Genomic DNA, 21,976 nt, shown 5'->3' with positions numbered 1-21,976 from the left:
CATGGGTTCGAGCCCCGTGTCAGGCTCTATGCTGACAGCTCAGAGCCTGGAGCCTGCTTCGGATTCTGTGCCTCCCTCTCTCTAACCCTCCCTTGCTAGTGCTTTGTCTCTCTCTCTCTCTCTCTCAAAAGTGAATAAACATTAAAAAAATTTAAAGATGTATCTGGGGATTTTTCAGAAAGTTCTTATCTCTTTCAAGGTAATACCTAACTTATGAGAAGATACATACAGGTATTTTAATAAAATTTATATCCTAAGTGGAATTTACATATTTTTTTTAATTATCCAGTGGTCCTCTTCTAATTTCTTCCAAGCATTCTTTACATCTTCAGAGTATTGCAAAATTTGTAGTATGTTTTTAATCCAGGGTAACTCATACAGCATTGGAAAAAATAGGTGTTTTCATTCATCCCAATTTTCGTAAGAATTCAACTCATCTGTCACAAAAATCTCTCAACTATTACAATTCTCAAGAAAGAAAATCCTGAAGAATTATGATTGGACTCACAAAAGAAGAAACAACCTGTCTTCTTGTAACTTTATTCAGAATTTCACAATCCATGCTAAACCCTAAAGGAAAGGCCAAACACAATAAAATGGCAGAAAACCAGTAAGAATGTGCCAGAGTTCAGAGAACAGTTGCCCCAGGCTTAACTTCATTGACCTTTAATCTCTTTGAGGCATCAGTGACTTTTCTATAAGGCATCTTACAGTGTGACCACACTCAGGCCTTGCATAGTTCCCCTGCAAGCTGGAGTCGTAACAGTCCATGTCAGACTTGACTTTTGGTGCTGAATAGTTGGGTTAAATTTGCCTAAGAAGAAATATAACAGTTTTCTCTGGAATGGCATATTTGAAACACTTTGGCATCAGACAGTAAGGTAGGATGTAATCTCTGACTCAGGGAAGAACTTTTCTGAGGCTTCTTTGACTTACGCTTATGAAGTAATTGGACTCAAAAGACCTTCTAGAACTCTAACAGTACTGTCCTAAAAGTGAAATGTAGCCTAGGAGTAAAAAAAGAGCACTGGTCAGGAAGTCAGAATTTCCATTATTGATGTACTACTTATTAGCCATGTGACCTTCAGAAATAAAGTTTGGAAATCATTTATTAAGCCCTGTACTATAGGTTAGAACTGGTGCATATAGAGCCCAGTTGCTGGCTTCAAGAAGCTCAAATTGAATAGAGAAAATAAGTTAATACAAGTTACGATGATATAGTTTGATAAATGACATACAAGCATTTGGAAAAACTCTGAAGAGACAGAGATGGATAATCAGTTTTGTTTGGGGAATGTAGGCAGAAGCATCTGGAGAGGTTTCAAGCAGGACCTTGAAAGGTAACTGCCAAGTAATCTGGAATGGTGAAAACATACAGTGCGGGAGAAGGAAGGACAATTTAGATAAAATGTAAATTGAGACAAATCATGAAAAGCTTTGAATAACTTGCTAAAGAATTTGGACAACACAGCCTGTTTGGAACTAGATATCTTCATCTTTAAGATGAAGAGCTGAATGGGACTATTTCTGAGTTCATGACCAGGTCTGCAAGTCTAAATGAGACTACATTAAAAGTTCAAGAGGAAATGCTTTGTATGAAAATCTGGCCAGATAATAATCAGTTCCTGTAAAGATAATGCCAAGTTAGTGACTATTACTCCAAACTCCAGAATAATCTCCCTTGCATCATCATATCAGTGCTTTAGTAGAGGGGATGGGGAGACTTTTTCTTTTTTTTAATGAATCAATATGACTTTGTGTTATATGTGCAAAAAGGAGTACTTTCCAGGACTTCGAGTTGAATTACTTAAAATGTTATTCTAGGATGATAAAGCTACAGACAGAATTGGATTGCCCCAAATTCATGGATTGAAGTTCTAACCTCTGATGTGACTGTATTTAGAGTAAGGAAGCAATTACAGTGAAATGAAGTCAGAATCGTGAGCCCTGATCATATAAGAGACATCAGAGAGCCTGCTCTCTCCCCTCATGTGTACTCAGAGGAAAGGCCATGTGAGGATCCAGCAAGAACATGGCCATCTGCAAGCCAGAAAGAGTCCTCACTGGAATCAAATCTGCTAGACCCTGATCTTGGACTTCTAACCTCCAGAACAGTGAGAAACACATTTCTATTGTTTAAGCCACCCAGTCTCTGGTATTTTGTTATTGTTTCCCAAGCCGAGTGAACAGATATCAAACAAATGGTATTTATTATGGGACCTATTTTTTAAGTTTCAGTTAAGGTATCAAAATCTATTTTTATTTTTTTTTTTAAATTTTTTTCAACGTTTATTTATTTTTGGGACAGAGAGAGACAGAGCATGAACAGGGGAGGGGCAGAGAGAGAGGGAGACACAGAATCGGAAACAGGCTCCAGGCTCTGAGCCATCAGCCCAGAGCCCGACGTGGGGCTCGAACTCACAGACTGCGAGATCGTGACCTGGCTGAAGTCGGACGCTTAACCGACTGCGCCACCCAGGCGCCCCCAAAATCTATTTTTAAAATGTGATTGCAAGTTTTAGAACATTTGAAATTTTAGTTCTTTATGGCAATTTCAAACACTAGAAAACAATATTTTTTGACAAATATATTTCTTTTTATTGTTATTAAAGTTTTCTCCAATGTATTTCAGTAAATGAGTATTTTATTTTATTTTATTTTATTTTATTTTATTTTATTTATTTTATTTATTTTATTTTATTTTATTTTATTCCACTGTTGGTCATAGTTTGAGCCCTACACACTCCCTTCCCTTTCACCCCAAAGGGAACTCCTTTGTATGTAGCCACACACTCATCATTAGTGCAGAGATCTGGCTGGATCTGCTCCCAAATCTTCTTCTTAGGATTTAGCTCCTTGTCAGGCTCTCCAGGAAAAACATCAAAAACAATTCTGTCTCCAGGAACAGACCCAGTAGGAGGTGCCAAGATTTCAACCTTCTCAGGTGAACTAGCACACGTTACCATTGCCTGAGATATTACTCCCCCCATCTTTGCAGGTTTCAGGTTACAAAGTAAAATCACCACCATTCCTTCTGTTCAAGAGGAACATGATTCACCAGGCCACTGACAACTGTTCTTGGGGCTGTTTCTCCAACATCTACTTCTTCTACATGTAAAGAATCTGCATCAGGATGTTTTCTGGCAGTAATGATGCAACCAACTCCAAGATCCAGACGAGAAACATCTATCGGCTTAGAGTCAGCACTTCCTGCTATTGATTGTTTTTTCTCCTTTTTCTCTTTCATTTCAATTTTCTCTTTCATCTTTTCTTCCGCCCTTCCTCCTGTTATCGGTTCTTTGGCACCAGAAGATACAGTTCTTATTGGTATAGACTGTATCACTTTTTCGGAAACCGTGGAATTAGCTTGCAGTAGAGTACCAGCTGGGAATGGTATTTGTTTCACTCTGTTTTGAATTTCTGCCTGAACTAGCTCTTGTTTCAATGCTTCAATTTCTTTCTTTAATTTAGCATTTTCAACTGGAAGTTTCTTCTCTTCTCTCAAAGTTGCCTGCAAAATTGCTTTCTCCTTAAGAAGAGCAACTTGCTGCTTTAAATATTCAATAATTTGATCTGCTTCTGCACCCTTCTGTTCCAGTCTCTTCAGAACAGCACCATTAGTTGCCATTTTTGTAAAGATACGGCAGAAAATCATAAATCGGTGGACAGAGCAACCTGGAGGGCCTCACCGGGTAGCCTCAGTCTTCCAAAAATAATACATTTTTGACTGATCATGCAGCTATGTGATGATTGTAAATGCAACCCTTCCAATGATGTCTTATTTCTTTTGAAATGAGAATAATCATTGATTTTAAACCTCTCATTATCTTTAGTTTTATTTTTTAAATTTTAACGTTTGTTTATTTTTTCGAGAGACAGAGGGAGACAGAGCACAAGTGGGGGAGGGGCAGAGAGAGAGGGAATCAGAGAATCCAAACCAGGCTCTAGGCTCTAAGTTGTCAGCACAGAGCTCGATGTGGTACTTGAACTAACAAACTGCAAGATCATGACCTGAGCTGTAGTTGAACGCTTAACCAACTGAGCCACCCGGGGACCCCAAAACTTCTCATTTTCTACATTTCTGAGCTTTATCAGTGAGCTAAATATTAGTGGCATTCGGCAAACTGAAATGGGCTAATGGACTTGGTGCGTAAGTGAATTTCAAACCAAAGAAGTTTATTTAAATTTTCTTTTTTCTTTTTTTTTTCTTTTTTTTACTTCTAAAGGACTTCTATTTACATGCATGTGTATACTAAAAACTCTGATAATTATTTTGGCATTCACCCAACGTGAATCTTTTATCAGCTGCTTGATGCCAAATACTGTGTTGGGCCCCAGGCATAGACATAGGTGGAGATGATTCTCTGCTTCCACTAAAGCTCACAGTCAAGTCTTTTAGACGATGGAATTGGCAATGACAGACAATAAAGTATTCTAAGGGCTATGATAGAAGTACAGGTCGCTATGGGAGCATGCGGCAAAAGCATCTAACTGGTTAGAAGGGCCAGGAAACTTCTAGAAAAAGTTTACTTAAGGAAAGCCTGGAAGGAAGTTGGTATGTATAAGGCACCAGTAACTATGTCAAATGAAGGAATTTTAATCAGTAGTAATTAGCCAAGCAAAGACGTAGGGAATGAGTTTTTAGGCAGAGTAAACATATTGTTTGAAGGTCTGGAATAAAAGAGCACAGCCAATTACAGAAACAAAAAGAAATTCAATATGGCTGGAGGGCAGAATCTCAAGAGGCTGAAATGTGGAGAAGCATGTGTCCACAGACAAACCTATTAGCCTATTTCACTCTCAACCAGTTTTGAGTAAATCAAGAATTGTGCCACTGGCTATGTAGTCCAGGACATTAGAGTTAGAAGGGGCTTTAGAAAAATAATCCTTTGTTATTTTAAGTAAATAAGCAATAAAAGGTTGTGAGACTTTTTATAGGTATTAAGTATAAAATCAAACATATTTTCTCTGACTCAGAAGAAATACCACATATATAGTTGGCAACGAAATTTTTTAGATGCTCTGCAACCCCTCACCAGAATGCCCCTTTCCTCTCCTTGTCCCTCCCTGGGAGTTACTCTCCTAAGAACCGAACAGGGCAAGCCTCCCATGGCTTAACTTCTATAACCTGTCTGGGTTGCAGCCTAATAGAGCAAAGCCGCCTCTTATCACCCTTCAGGAGAAAGTGGTCTATGTTAAGGACAGGTAAGAAGGAAGAGTAGCATCGTCTGGGAAATGAAAACTGTATAATATCCTAAATTAAAACTCTAGATGAAAAATATTTATCTTAAGTGGGCTATTGCCCATCTCTACATATCTCTAAATCAATCATGTTTTGAATTAAAGAATAAAATGGAAATTTCCAGATATTTTGATTTAATACAAAAATCACTCAGCTTTAACTACAGTTCTAGGCAATTTGTTTAGGTATCAACTTATCTTTACTATTATATACTTATCACTTTACTTTGAAAAATAAAGGGACTGATACGCTTATCCACAGGAGTGAATGTTCTATTTTTAAAGGAAGGATAAGATAATTCATCTAATATTACCAAGCAAGGTTAATGTTTAGCCAGCAGTAAATATTTATTTGACCTCGTTCTTATCTGCTTGGTATCTTACACCACACCAAACAGTGTCTCCATAAAAATGTTAAAAATTGAAACCCGTCATATCTGTTCCTTTTTTCAAACTTACGTGTTCCTAAAATCCTTGACACCTTCCAGATCCTTTTGTCTGAAACACATGCATCTACAGATGAGGAAACTGAAGCCAGGGAGAGTAAGTGATCCATCCAACTGAGTGCTTCTGCATGTAGCTTGGGCGGGAAGTAAACAGTGTAGCAAGATTTGAAGGCAGACAGTCTGGCTCCATGACCTGCCCTCAACCACAATGCTCCATGAACCCTTTCTAGTGCATTTAGTGTTTTATTTATTTATTTATTTCATCGGAAAGCTGTCTCTGCATGATTTCCTTTTATCTCTTGATAAGCATATGGAGCCATTCAGCACCTAACGGGAAACACATTCTATGTGTAAAATACCCCAAAATTAATTACTAATAAAGATTTATGGATCTCTTAATGGTATGCAAAGCACTACATAGATGGTTTTGGGGAGCATGAGAACTGACTGTAAAGGTTTTTATTTTACTCTTTATACTTCCCTGTGTTTTTAAAATTTTCTACAGGCGGTGTCTGGCATATATGAATTAAACGTTTGTTAAAGAATGACTGGATATGTGCTACTATATGCATGGTTATTAATGTCATTTAAAAGAATTTGAAATAAGAATTTATATTTAATTTAATGTAAATTAATTCAAGGGGATTTATTTGCAATCTCTTTTGAGAAATGTGTCAGAACCTAAGCGTCCGGAGAATTACAATTTTTCCAAGTCAGGTTTCAGTAAACACTTTCTATAAAGGGTCAGATAGCAAATATTTTAGGCTTTGTGGCCATTGCCAAAGCAGCATGGACGATACAAAAACCAGTGTACTCGGATGTGTTCTAATAACATTTTATTTGTGGACACTAAAATTTCAATTTCATGTAATTTTCATGTGCCATAATATATGCTCTTTCACTGTTTTTCATATATCAAATAATATAGTTTACAGACTTTAAGAAAACTGGAAAGGATGGATTTGGCTCAAAGGTACAAGCATGCAACTCCTTTCTTAGTGATTCTATTGGAAAAATTAACATTACAGCAATAGTGAGCTACATGGATTTGGGACTGAAGCCCAACTCTGTTTCCTAGTTTGTGACATTAATTTCTTAAATTCTTTGTGATTCATGTTCTTCTTCTGTAAAATGGGGCCAACAATAATACTCTCCTCATTAGTTTATTATAGGAATAAATGAATATAAATGAATTTATGTAAAACACAATAAGTGCTACATTTATGTTTAGTAAATACATAACTTCATTGTTTAAAAACATTTGGGGGGGCGCCTGGGTGGCTCAGTGGGTGGAGCGACCGACTTCAGCTCAGGTCACAATCTCGCGGCCCGTGAGTTCGAGCCCCGCGTCGGGCTCTGTGCTGACAGCTCAGAGCCTGGAACCTGTTTCAGATTCTGTGTCTCCCTCTCTCTGACCCTCCCCCGTTCATGCTCTGTCTGTCTCTGTCTCAAAAATAAATAAACGTTAAAAAAAATTTTTTTTAATAAAAAATAAAAAATAAATAAAAATAAAAATGAAAACATTTGGGACTCCTTTGGAAAGACTTTTACAGCCAAGTTACAAATCACGGGAGAAGACATCACCACACACTGTGGTTACCTATTTTATTCATGAAAACTGTCCCTAAATTTGTCCATTACAAAAATCTAAATCAAAATCAATATTTGTATCAAAAATCAACTTTGAAACTTGTTATTGGATTTGACTGTTTCAAAATATAATTATCTTGAACAGGAAAAATATTCCAAAGAATGATACCAAAAGAATGAGTACATAGTTTGAAAACAATTACAAAGAGGATACCAAAAGAATGAGTATGAAGTTTGAAAACAGTTATAAAGAGGGCCTTTTGGGTAAGGTGGGAATAGAATCATGGAAGCTTTCAGTCTTCCAAGCTTACTATTCTAACATGGATAATTCTTATTGAGAAATAATCCTTCTGGTGCTTTTCTTCATGGTTACACTTCACAATTTTTAAGAATCTTAAAATCTTGGAGAGGAAATACAATATACACACATAAAAAAATTCAGCTAAGTGCCATACATGATAAAGGACATACAAGTAATAAAGCAATGCATATTAATGAGGAAGGCTAAATGAATGCCAGTTGAAGTAGTTATAACATCTATCATTAGGGTACATTTGGGGGTGGGCCTTGAAAGAAAGGGAATACAGATTTTAAGAAAAGTTGTAGATGTGGTATGGTAGTGCTTTTCTCCTCCAGACACCTTTTCCTAGTAACATATCCAGCCTCTGGCCACAGAGGGGAGCACGTGATCTAGCTTGGATCTTCGTAACAATCTCCAGTTTTTCGGACCTGCCAGACAAGACTGCTTATTTTAGTTTCTGGTCACAAATTAAAATTCCTAATATGCTTACAGCAATACTGCAACCGAATGAAGAAGCTGGTGTCAAAGACTAAAGTCAGCAAACCAAAGACAAGCAAAGGAGAGAGAGAGAGAGAGTCCTGATACAGTTAGATCCGGTCATTCTGAGGCTACATCCACCTTCAAATTCAGGATGTGTGAAATGCAGCATATCTTCTTTTTCCTCCCCATATCTCTTGCCATCATGCCTCCTCTTTTCCCATAGTCAGCTTCAGATTACCTGATCATTCATCTAGAAAACTAGTTGTTCAGGTTTCCTCTCCTTCCTCACCCACTTACCCTGTCCACATCAAATCCAGATCCTTGGCCTCTTTTTTCTTTATAGTATTTATTCCTTTTTTGTTTCTGTGTCTAACAAAAATTACCGAACCCTACTCCATCTCTTTCATCTCCTGCTTTCTTCTTCTCAGAGCAGTTATTTTCGGGTTTTATTTTGGTTTTGGTTTTATTTGTTTGTTTGCTACTTCTACCAATATTTACTTCTATATTTCTAAGTAACATATTTAACTGATATTTCTTGTTTTTTCCCATTTTGTTATTCAGCTATCAAAGATCAAGGTTTAAACTCTCCTACACCACACACACATGCACACGCACACACATGCACACACACTATATTGTATTATGATATTCTCTTGTTTGAACTTTTTTTTCCTTTTAGTTGCTTCCTTTGAGGGAGAGCTTATTTTCTATAGTCATTTCACTTATTCACTTCCAAACTCTCTGCCAGAACTATAAAACTTTTCTCAATATGTTGATATTACTGATCTTGTGGTCTATCATGTTTGTTTTGTCTTACTTTAGGTTATTCTTGAGGATATTTCTCATCGTGCTTTACATTTTTCTGCTTCTCTGTGGACTGTTATCTATCCCTCTTTCCAGTTGGCAGCCTGTCACCATGATTCTCTTTGGCTCATCCTGGATTGGTTCCCCTGTTTCCTAGAATTCATTCATCGTTCCCTATTTTGGTTTACTTCCTTGTCATGATGGAGCAGATTTCTCCAATGACTAAGAAACAGTGCATGGAATATAATTTTTGAAATTAATTTCCACATCTGAAAATGCTTTTAATCTGCCTGGATACCAGATTGATAGTTTAGTTAGGTATCAAATTCTAGGTTAGAAATTAGTTTCCCTAAAAATTTCTAGACATTAGTTGATTGCCTTCTAGCTTACAGTTTTGCTCTTAGAAAGGCCAATGTCTCTGAGTCTCAACTTATATATGATGTGTTTTCACCTACTTTATGAAAAATTTAGATTCTTCTACTTATCTCTAATGTAGTGAGAATTTACAATGATATGCCTTAGTGTTAATCTATTCCCTTTTTTTCTCTATTTTATGTAAATTGTTTATCCCTTTAAATCTGAAAACTCATTTTTTTTCATTTCTGGAAATATTCTTGCATTTTTAAAAATAATTTATTTCTCTTGTTTTTTTGTATGCCCTTTTCATATTTCCTACGATATAGATATTAGACTTCTTGGACTTATCCTCTATTTTTTATAACCTTTGACTTCCATTTTCTATGTCTTCATTATTTTTAATCTTTTTTCTGAGAAATTTTATACTAACTTATTTTCCAAAACCTCTATTGAATTTTTGAATTTTTCTTTAAAAAAGAAATACCCGTGACCCTTCACGTCTCTGCATAGTCCTTTTCTGTGGCATCCTGGTCTTATTATGGGATTCTTTACACTTACTTTTATATTGATTCTAATTAAGGTTTTCTTTGCATTTTCTTTTCTGCCTTGCATTTTCTGTTTTCTCCAAATTTTGTGTTTTGCATGTATTCTTTTTTGTTTTGCCTTTCATATTATCAGCCTTCCCTATATGTCTGGTGAGCTTTGGCTCTGTTTATGTATAAAGATAAACCACTAAAAATGATTAGATGTTGTGCATTGGAACAGGGATGGGAGACTGGTACTGATGGCTAGTAATCCGGTTGAGACCCAAGTCTTTCTGAAAAGTTTTTCAAATATTGACATCTATTGTTCTCTCTTTAGCTGACAGGTTTCTTGAGAACGAAATTCTCTAGCATTTCCTAGGTAATGTCTGGCTATGGAATGCTGATTTTCCCTTATTCTCTATTTTTATTTCTGCCCCTCATCCTGCCCTCAGCTCTGCCCAGTATTCTTGGGTCCAGAACCTGCCAGGTTAGTTTGTCCAGAGAGCAAACTTCCTGTCTCCTGCTGAAATGGCCGATGGGCAGTTAACTGGCTCTACAACTTAGGCTTTAGGATCTGGGAATCTAACTGCTACATATAAAGTCAGTCCTCCTCTTTTTATCCCTATATGCCTGTCCCAGTCTTCCAGAATAACTGGTACCCCCAATTCCTGAGCATTTTTAGGGTTTTTTTTTTAGCTCAACAAATATGTTTCCCTCTTACTGATTTTCCCCCAAGAAGGCTGAGACCACACCTTTCTACAGCCTATAACATAGCTACAAACAGTTCATCTTTCTGGAGTAGGAATGTTATTGATATCGCTCACATCTCTGTGTCTTCCTGTCACCTTCCTTTCCCTTTTTTCCCTTATATATTCTCTTTATTTCTGTTTTTTCAACTATTATAATATGTTTGTGAAGGAAATCTAAGTTAAATGAATGTTTATTTAATCAGAGGTATCTAAATATTTTTTGAATTTGAAATCATGCCCTCCATTCCTACTATTTATATTCTAACAAAAAGTCTTCATAAAGTATTTTTCACCTTTCTTACAGACTCTTGCAACAGCCTCCTAACTAGTATCCTTTCCAGTCTGTCATCTTTAAATCTACTTCCAACACACCTCTCTATTCATCTATCCAAAATGCAAATCTCTCAATGTCACTTCCATTTGAACTCAATAGCTCCCTATGCTCTAGAGAATAATAACCACCTTCCTTAGTGTGGCTCACAGCCCCAAAGTATTCCTTCTCTCTAGCTGGGTTTTGCTCCCCTTACCACATAATGTACTTTAAACTCCAACAACATGGAGCTGCTTGTGCCTAACCATCAAACACACACATACCAACCACACAGAGATCATGTTCTCTTACCTCCTTGCCTTAATACCTACCTTTTTTTTTCTATTCCTCCCCCATTTATGCCATATTTCTGCAAGTGAGATCATCTCCAGGAAACATTTGGTTTTTAATTCCCTCTTGTTTGAGGCACAGGAGCCCCTACTCTACTCATAGAAATCTCTTTATTCATATATACTTCATATGCAGAAATGATCTTCTCATCTTTGGCACCCACAAGATAGGGACCAGGGTTAGTTATTCATCCTTCCTGATTTGCTTATGACCCTAACATCTTGGACGTGGCCACAGACATACTCCAGCCACGTTGCTTCTTTCTTCCCTCCCCTGTATGCTTTCTGGTAACTGGGACTAAACTCTAACCCTCAAACTGATTTCACTGAGGGTTAAATCTGCTCACTAGGCACAGTCCCAAATGGGCTATATACTGAGGAAGAGGCTATATATTGCTGCTGCCTCCAACATGGCTACTCCAGTCATGTCCAGCCCTGTTGCTCTCGGTCTCAGAACACTCATACATCTGTAAGCTCCAGTGATGACATGCTTGGGGATCTATTAGATTTTCTTCATAAATGTAGATAAAGCTTTCTTCATCACCATTATTAAAGTGTGATTTTGGTGTTTTTTTTTTTTCATAAAGTGAGAGAAAGGGATGCACTAAAAAAAATCAGTCACCTGATTTTTTTTCCTCCCTTTATTTTCAGAAATACTCATAAAATACCAAAAGCAGTATATTCTGGTTTTAAGTATGTTCCTCTTGTTCTGATTCCAAGAAGAATTAAAACCTTGTCAGAAATATCTGCTGCACCTGGGGAAGGGGAAGCCAGAAAAACCAATCACGGTGACTACAAAATAAAAAGAGTGTGAACTGGGGTTTACATTGACAAGACCACCCAGCCACTCCATAACTTCCTTTCTGAACACATCCCCAGCCGGGACAATGGGAAAATCAATGATTCCATTACATTAAAGGAACTCTGCACTTTGCCATCAAGTTCTTGTACCTTCAGCTCATGTTACAAAGAACTAGAAAAACAGTTAAACTTTTTGTACATGATGGCTTCAAGGGATTTTGTAAGCAGACCTGGTAAGCCAGCCACCATGCCAGTCCTTTTGTCTATGAAAAAATGATTTCAGAGTTCCATACAGCAGACTTGAAAGTGAACATTTAGACCACAACTTGTTTACAAATTCAGACGAGTCTACATTTCATTCCTGCTCTGATTGAAATCTTAGACTATGATTGTGAATTATTTTTCTCCCCTCAAAGCCAAGAGACTCGAAATATGGCTGAAAATTCAAGCTGAATTGAAAGAGACTCTTTTAACTGCTATTGTGAATCTCTTCATGTAAGAAAATATGTACACTCAAAATTTAGCCAAGTTGTAGAGAGTAACATAATATTCTCCAAGGATAACACTATATAATCCCAAAGTACAGAACTCTGGACATGTTTTGAAAGAGCTTTTCTCAATGTCTGGGATTCTCGTGAAGTCATTTCCTAATGTTGTAACAGGTATCTAGCTTATGTAGCATAATAATGGCAAATGCACAGTGCAAAACTTCCAAATAACAGATTTGAATGGTTTTATACTATTTATATGAATAACACCATAACACCACCAAAGGTTTATGAGTCCTTCTTTTGAAGATAACCCTTAGCTTTTTACCCTAACTCATTTCTGAGTTCAAAAGTGTGAATGAAAAACTTACTTCAGCCATGTCTTGATTAACCATAACGTAGATTATCTCTCCCAAGAGCTCCCTCACCCCCCAACCTCTGAACTGTCTCCTGGCTCCTTCCCTCCCTCTCTTTCCCTCCCAAGGTTGCCTTTAACTCCTCCTTCAAGGAGATCCATTTCCTTTACTTTTTCTGCAATGATTACTTTGTCTTTTTACTCTAGATGAACTGAAATCAAGGTCTTTTTAATTCTCTATTTGGTTGTTACTACAGCAACTCCTGACATGTTAGACACAGTTTATGACAGTTGGATATTGTTGAGGAGGGATAAACAGGGTGACAAGTTCTGTCCCCAAGGTGTCCTCTCCTCTCAAGTTTTATCTCAGTTTCTTCCAGCAATTCTTCTATCACATGTGGACAGATGTGTTTCCCCTCTGAGGATCACTCTCCTCGTGTGCCAAATAAGAGAGGAGCGAGGGCTCTAAATTCCTGTTCTGCTTCACTGTTCTGGAATTATATCTATTTGCCTTCTCCGTCTACCAGAGCAACTTAATCATTTCTCATTACCCACCTATGATCCAGTTTGGTAAAATAATTAAATAATTAGAAATTTACTACACCTGGTGAGTTAGATGTGTGCACACCATTAGATTTTTTCCTTTCACACCATATGCAAACTATGTCTAATCACAAAGTGAAACCCACTTCTATGGATTTTTCCATCCTCCCCCTTACTTCTGAGCCCCAAGGGAAAAAATATACCATAATGATTTTATCCATAGTTGCTTTCCTGACATGTCAACCTGACTTGTATTATTATCGTCATTGTCATTGTGATTGCTATAAAGGGGTAATGGCTAACCTCGTGCATTATTTCACTGGTAACCATTTCTGCCACCTTTATGCAAGAACTATTCTGTTGGCAGTGCTTTGTGGAAGACATCAAAAATCACTTGTCACTCTGTACTCTGTCTTCCTACTTACTAGAACTTCCCTCTAGATTGAAAGTACTATAAGGGGAGAACCTATAGCTAATTTATCTTTGTGCTTTACTAAGCATAAAATATAGAATTTTGGTAAAGTAAGTATTCAAAAAATATTGAATGAATAAATAGGTAGATGAATGAGTATTTCATACGATAATAACATAAATTAAAAAAATATCAAAGCAAAAGAAATCCCAAGATTCTGAGAAACCCTCATCACTCTCCCAAAGGAAATACTACTAACCAAACATTCTGATGGCCTGGACCATTTGTGCTACAATTCTGGACACTTATGCAACTAAGTATAAAATTTGGGTCCATAAGCATGTGCAAACAATATGAAATATTGACTTTGGATTCACCTACTGTAGATTTATTTTCAGACCAATGTCTAGAAAAGGTACCTCTCTAAGAAAAATCAGGAGGGTATATGTATACATTGAACCAATGGCATTAGAACTATGTTCTCTACTGCCAGAGTCCAACTTTCACCTAAAGGCAATCCAGTATAGGAAAAGAATACAGGTTTTAGAATCAAATATGAGTTAAAATCATTCCTTTTAATTTACTAACAGCTTGACTTTGGCAGGTCACTTACTATTTCTGACCCTCTTTTTCTTACCCAGAAGATGGGAATCATTCTCCTCCTCCTCCTTCATCTACCTAACAGACATGTTTAAATTTCAAATAAGATTTGATATCTAAATTACTTGGCATAGTGCCTTGCACAGATTAGACAATAAATCTTTCCCAATCTTGTAACTTTTATTAAAGGATATTTTATCTCTAAATGTACAGAGAGACATGCAGTTTTAATGCTTTTTTCCACTCAGTGAACATACTTGATTGGGGACACCACATTGCATAATCCCAGGAGTTGTGCAAACGGCAGCCTTGTACATGATGTTCTTGTCTCAGGCCTTGAGCCATCACTTTCTGGTCAGAATAGTCACTTGGTGTAGCTGCACTGATAACAACATGAAACTGGAGGAAACACAATAGTGGACTTACCCAATCCCTCAAACTCCTCAAATCACCAAAGAATCGTAAATTCACCTCTCCTTGCATCTTCAAGCAAAGGAAATTATAGAAAGCACACATGAACGTGCTTCACAAAATATCAGTTACATATGGAAAATAAGTACCTATGCTGTTTTGGTACATTAAGGGTGAGGACAATGGGAATTAAGAGGGAAATGATGGGGTTCCTGGGTGGTTCAGTCGGTTAAGCATCCGACTCTTGATTTGGCTCAGGTCATGATCCCAGGGTCATGGGACTGAGCCCTGTATTCGACTCCCACTAACAGTGCAGAGCCTGCTTGGGATCCTCTTTCTCTTCTGTCTCTGCCCCTCATCTTCCCATATGTGTGCTCTCATCCATTCATTCATTCTCTCTCTCAATAAATAAATAAATAAATCTTAAAAAAAGAGGGAAATGAAATCACTTTCAAGTAGTCAAAGTAAAAATGATTGTTGAGTTCACCATAGTCACATTAAAAATTGAGTTTAATACCTCTACTCCGATTAGTCTGGTCTTGTCTTTGATATACACTGTATTAGTCAGTGTTGTGCAGAGAAACAGAACAGAGAGATAAAGACACAGAGACAGACATAAGATAGAGAGATAGACACAGGTAGAGACAGAGAAAGACTTCTTTTAAAGAATTGACTCATATGATTGTGGGGACTGGTAAGTCTGAAATCTGTAAAGCAGGTTGGCAGGCTGGAAATTCAAGAAAGGGTGGACGTTACAGTCTGAAGTCCAAATTCCACAAGGTAACAGGTTGGAAAATTAGACAAGGTTTCTATGTTGTGGTGTTAAGATAGAATCCCTTCTTCTTTGGTAAACCTCAGTCTTTGCTCTTAAGGTCTTCAAGAGGCCTATCCCCCAGATGAAGTATAATTTGCTTTGCTCAAAGTGAACTGATTTAAATGTCAGTCACATCTGAAAAAAAAATACCTTTACATCAATGTCTAGACTTGAGTTTGACCAAACAACTGGGTACCAAAGACTAGCCAACTTAACACGTAACACTTATCATCACATATCTCTTGCTTGACCAAACCAGTCACTTTTCTTGCCATTCTAATCACATAGAATCTTCCAGAGTTTCCTCCATATTTGCCATGTATTGTCAAACATTTTTCCTGAAATATGAAGTAATAGTTTCTTAGCATCTGCATTAAATAGTAAATTCATTATAAATTAAGTTGCAAATCATAGTAAATTAAATTGTAAATAGGGTAGTTCCGATTACTTGTCATGTATTACTTCATATTTAATATGCCCTCAGAGAGGAAGAGTAAGCCTTTACTTGTTTTGTCATAGATCATCCATCGTATTTAGTTTATTAATTTATGATTTTAAATGGTTTTTAGTTTAGAATGCACAGAGTGAAAGCAGATTAACTCCTTCAATTTACACTCACCAAACGTATCCTCTTTATATATTTCAATTTAAAGAGTTTGTTTATTGCTAAAGCAAATACTACCTGGCTTATAGAATGACTTAAAGTTTAGGTATTTTATTATTTTACTTATTGAAAGATTGTTTAGCTGACAACTTGGCTGATCTCGTGTACACATGTGATTAGAGCATTTGATGGATGACTCTTGGTCCTTTACACTTTGGGTACAGATGCAATCAGTCTGTTCTTGGCTGGCCTTGATGGGGCCTGTTCCTCCCTGGGGCACCAACCTAAGAGCTATACAATGTTTGAAAAGAATCTTGCATCTCAGCAGCTGCATACCAGGAGGATGAGCCTGCCTTTTTCACTTATTACGGTCACCATCTTGCCAGCCCTGCTTCGAGGCCGTCTGTCATGATTCTTTACAACATTCCAACTGCCATGACACCCTGTGGTGCTTCAGTCAGGAGCTATCTGGGAATTGTCTAAGCCAGCGATTCTCAAAATGTGGCCTAACATTATCAACGTCACCTAGGAACTATTAGAAATCAAAACTTCTGAGACCCATGAGACTATGGCTGGAACCCAGCAACCTGTGTCTCAACAAGCCCTTCAGGGGCTCCCCATGCATGCTAGAGTTCAAGAACCTTCTCTAAGCTAAAGGCACAGCACGTGCCAACACTCAAGGTACAAGAGACACAGCTGATTACAGGTTCACCAACTTCATTCTGTCTGCAAGCTCATTTAATTTTTTTTAAGTATATTTTTAAAGTTTATTTATTTATTTGGGAGAGAGCACAAATAGGGAAAGGGAAGATAGAGAAGGAGAGAGAGAATCCCAATCAGGCTCTTCAGTTTAAGTATTTTTTTAAGTTTATTTATTTATTTTGAGAGAGAGAGAGAGAGAGAGAGAGAGAGAGCACACAAGTAGGGGAGGGGAAGAGAAAGGAGGAGAGAGAGAGAATCCCAAGCAGGCTCCATGCTGCAAGCGCAGAACCTAATGTGGGGCTTGAACTCACAAACGGTGAGATCATGACCTGAGCCAAAACCAAGAGTTAGACACTTGCAACTGAGCCACCTGGGCACCCCCAACATCATCTCAGTTTTACAGAAGACAATAGAGACAAGACAGTTCCCAGAGGTCCTGCTTTATATGATAGCATGTGTCAAGCTATCCCATTACTTGAGGGCTTTCTTTTCCTTTCCTTTCTTTTTTTCTCTGGTATTTGTTTAATTACTAATTTTGTAGGGTGTTACAATTATAAGCTACAGAAATTGGTTCAACAGGAAAAACAGTCCTTTTGCTGAAATGTGATCCTATACCCATTGTTTTTACTCAGATCCTACTAAACACAATATTTCCTCCAGCATGAGTCTCAAGGGAGTGATATTGAGCCTAAATATCCCTATAGCTTGATGAGAATATGCCTTTGTCATAGGGAAACTGTAAACCTTCAGACAGACCCAGGTGTTGGTAAAACCACCCCCAAAGAACAAGAATAGTTCACCTACAATTGGATACAGCCATAGAGCAGAGTTTAGCATTCCAAGAAGTATATCACTGTGTATCACTGGAAGAGATTTCCAGCTCTTCAGAAGCAAAGGCATACATTTTACTTTTTTGTGAATCTTTGATGGATGTATTAATTATGGACTTTATGGATTTGGTCAGATTGTTACTGGATTTGGAAGACCTTTGAAACGTGTAGCTTACAACAATAATAAAACAAGAACACGTACTGCAGTGTGTTTACATTTTAAGCAATCAGCCAGTCAGACCCATTCATTTAACAGAAAAGGAAATAGCAGAAATTCACATCCATTGGGCCTAAGAAATAAAAAACAACCAAAAAAAGGAGTAACAGAAAGTTAGCAGGACTATATTCAAGAGAAAGGTCAATATGTAGCATTGAAGATGAAATCTAGCCTTTTTGAATACCTGGAATGCCTTTAAAGGATATGTGGATGGCTCTTCCCGTCCTTCGTTCAGGTGTCTGCTCTGAGGACACCTCACCAGAAAGGTTTCCCTGACGCCCCATCTGAGACTCTACCCTGTTACACTCTACCGCAAACTCTGCTTTCTTTCATAACACTTGTTACTACCTTACGTTAATTGCTTTTCTGGCTGATCTTACATTCTATCATTGCTTTTTGTCCATCTCCTCCCTCCAGAATATGAGTCCAATGAGAATAGCAGGGATTTTATATGTTTTATTCACTGCTATATTTCTGTTGCTCCAAGCACATAATAGACATTCAAGCAATATTTGTTAAGTGAATGGAAAAGGAAAGAAGGAAAAATTAATATGAACCCTTGAGCCATGAATGAAACACATCATAAATTATAATTGTTATAGACTTTCTATACCAATAATTCTTAATTTGGAGAGAATCACGGTTCCTTTGTGTATTTAATGAGCGCTAGAGATTGTTTTCTTAAGAAATAAATGTGCACATGCACAAATAAACTCGGCATGCAATTATAGGGGTTCAAAAACTGGGGGCCCCAGTTTCTGCTCTATGTGCTTATAGATTTACTTTTGTAGAAATAGGCTTTTAAATTTAAATCAGGAATAATCTGATACTTAAGAAAATTTTCTGGGGGTGAAAGCAATCCATTCTCTTGATTTCAAAACTGAAACAAGGATAGGGCATCTCTACTCTGTATCGAGCCAGAAACCAAGTGTGATTTAAACACATCTGCAGATATTAACAAAACATCTCAAATACTAAACTGTGATCCGTTGTCTGATGTGATCATTCCTAAAGACGGACCCTCTAGAAAGGAAAGATGGTAAATTGAAACTAGAGAATTACAAGGATAATGCTGTTTCTGGAGCACTTGTTATTTGCCTGGCACCCTGCTAACTGTTTCACATGCTTCAACTCTGTCTTATAAATACTGTACCCTAGAAAGGTTGTCCCCAAAGGCCAGAAAAGTCACACACTGATTGTGCCTTGCCCTCTCTGACTTAGAGGCCAATTACTAAATCATTTAAGCTACATTCATCCCTTTGTATAGCTGTTTTAACTCTGAAAATTGTCCTTAAATTTTTTTTAATGTTTTTATATTTGAGAGAGAGAGAGAGAGTGAACGGGGAAGGGTTAGAGAGGGAGAGGGAGGCACAGAATCTGAAGCAGGCTCCAGGCTCTGAGCTGTCAGCACAGAGCCTGACGCAGGGCTTGAACTCATGAGCTGTGAGATCATAACCTGAGCCAAAGTCGGACACTCAAACAACTGAGCCACCCAGGCACTCGGGAAAATTGTTCTTATATGCATCATTTCATTGTCTTTTAACCTCAGAACAACTCTATGATAACGGCAGTTTAGTCTGTAAAATTCCTATTTGACAAGAAAGTTCATTCATGTATTATTAACCACTCGGCAAATACCTACTCATCTGCTCTTATAGAAATTTCCCTGTCTTGTTACCAGACATATGAACTGTAACCCATGAAGTGCTTCTACTAAAAACAAAAACGAAAACAAAAAACAAATCCAAATCAGTAAATGTGTTTGGTTTAATTGCTTGGTTATCTTACAAATATTTTGTGTGAAAAAATCATCTAAACAAAGTTTACAAAAGTAAAACTGTAGATGTTCATAACAGTTGTTGATTCTGCGGAATTCCTTGATTTCCACAAACCAACAGTGAAGGTTATTTATTGTTACAACATTGTTTCAAGAATTGAAAAAGCTAATGGTTACCAGTTGCCAGTTAGGCTGGTAAGTCATCCCTGTGATCTGGGCGGAGATCCTTGGCATGTTAGAAGAGGATGAGCCCATCCTGATCATCTGACTGCTACTCCTTGCACAGCACACATATGTGCATGGGTGGAGTGGATGTCACAGGACTGAACTTCTAGAGTCAGGAATGAGGGCTCATTCATCTTTGTGTCTTCACAAAAAGGAGGCACTGGCAAAGAACAGATGGTCACTAAACATTGATTTTCTCCATTGCCATGCTTACCCGGTTGTTTCTAGAGCATGTGTTATGGTGGACACATTAAGAACAATTTCTCTATTTTAGAGCAGCCAATTGCCCTGTGATTTCTCCTGACTTCTGGCAAAATCAGTGAGCCCACTCCCATGCCACCGTCCTTGATTTCAGAGTTAGAGTTCAGCTGAACCGGTGGCTGCAACATCAACCAACGATTATTTCTAGCTAAACGAAAATAATTTTTAAGAACCTGACGTTGTTACTCTGTTTTTAACTGTTTCAAACATATATTATGTCACTTCAACTTCCAACAAGCCTCCAGTTGGATAAGAGAATTATCTCAGTTTCCATGAGGTGGATTCTGAGGGGCAAACAGGCCACGTGACTTGACTAAAGACAAAAAGCAAGTCAGGGCAAAACTGCAGCCAGTTTGTGTTTGAAATTCATCAGGTCAGCCACAAAGGTGGTGTTCGAGCAATCTCACCAAGACCGGAAGTTCCTCTAGCTATGTGGTTAGGCTGGTGACATTGCAGGATACTAGTCAACATATGGTAAGGGATCGGTAAATACTAGCTGGATGAAAGAATAAATGAAGAAGCCTAATTGGTCAAAATTGTATATAAGTTAATATTATGGGAAAATATTTCTTTTCATGCAGTTTATATCAATAGCAGTCAGAAGAATGGAACTCTCCACAGTAAGAAACTCTTGCTTAATTCAGCTATTTAGTTAATACTACATTAGGTTTTTGGGGTGCCTGGGTGGCTCGGTTGGTTAAGTATCTCACTTTGGCTCAGGTCATGATCTCATGGTCTGTGAGTTGGAGCCCTGCATTGGGCTCTGTGCTGACGGCTTAGAGCCTGGAGCCTGCTTTGGATTCTGTAACTCCCTCTCTCTCTGATCCTTCCCTGCTCTCTCTCTCTCTCTCTCTCACTCTTGCTCTCAGATAAATAAACATTAAAAACTACTATATTTTTTCTTTATTGTCCTGAATCTCTGTAATCATAACTTTATGCTTTCCAGTCTTATTTTACCAAAGTTTATGGGAAAGGTGCTTTGTAGGCATAATTATATGTGTGTGTGTGTGTGTGTATATATATATATATATATATACAGCGTATACACTGTGTATGTATATATATACACATATATATATAAACATGTGTATACATATACACACTGTGTATGTATATATACATACATGTAGTATAATGCATGTAATGTATAATATATACATATATATGTATATACAGTGTATATATATATATGTAAAATAATATATACATTCTCCTAGAAATTCAGTTTTCTTGATTTGCCTTAGCCTCCTAAATTCTGATATATATGCAGTAAATTTGAACAATGTGGTGGGACATCAGAACGTTCCCCCTTAAGTTTCCACCTATTTACCATCCATGATGCTCATATGATTATTAAATCAAGACATTAAAAATAATTAGAAAATACAAATTTCATAGAATATGTTATTACCCTGCATCATGACCTTTGAAAATATTGGACCAATTATTTTATGGACCAACTATGAATGAACCCATCCTTAATTACAAATGAGGTAATTCATCATTCTGAAATGAGGCAGATGATGCATTATTTAATTTAAAACTAATCCTTATTGAATCAAAGTATCTTTACTTGAACTCAAAACCCATATTGCCAATATTTAAATTTTTTTTTCAACGTTTATTTATTTTTGGGACAGAGAGAGACAGAGCATGAACGGGGGAGGGGCAGAGAGAGAGGGAGACACAGAATCGGAAACAGGCTCCAGGCTCCGAGCCATCAGCCCAGAGCCTGACGCGGGGCTCGAACTCCCGGACCGCGAGATCGTGACCTGGCTGAAGTC

General features: G+C 37.4%; 2 protein-coding genes across 2 annotated transcripts in view; one reads left to right on the top strand and one right to left on the bottom strand.

Annotated features, from left to right (window-relative positions):
- Positions 1 to 21,976, top strand: part of DLC1 (DLC1 Rho GTPase activating protein) — a 408,685-nt gene that overhangs the window by 145,851 nt on the left and 240,858 nt on the right. The window lies entirely within an intron of this gene.
- LOC124520949 (aminoacyl tRNA synthase complex-interacting multifunctional protein 1-like) lies at positions 2,703 to 3,698 on the bottom strand. Its single transcript, XM_047092090.1, is given in 2 exon segments — positions 2,703 to 3,028; positions 3,031 to 3,698. Coding segments are annotated over 2 exon segments (951 nt in total). The 5' UTR covers positions 3,656 to 3,698.

The sequence above is a fragment of the Lynx rufus genome, unplaced genomic scaffold (assembly GCF_022079265.1).
Source record: "Lynx rufus isolate CCGP_SWC_20201006 ecotype Redwood Valley unplaced genomic scaffold, mLynRuf1.p SCAF_3, whole genome shotgun sequence".
Lineage (NCBI taxonomy): Eukaryota > Metazoa > Chordata > Mammalia > Carnivora > Felidae > Lynx > Lynx rufus.
This window is presented reverse-complemented; position numbering and strand designations above follow the sequence as displayed.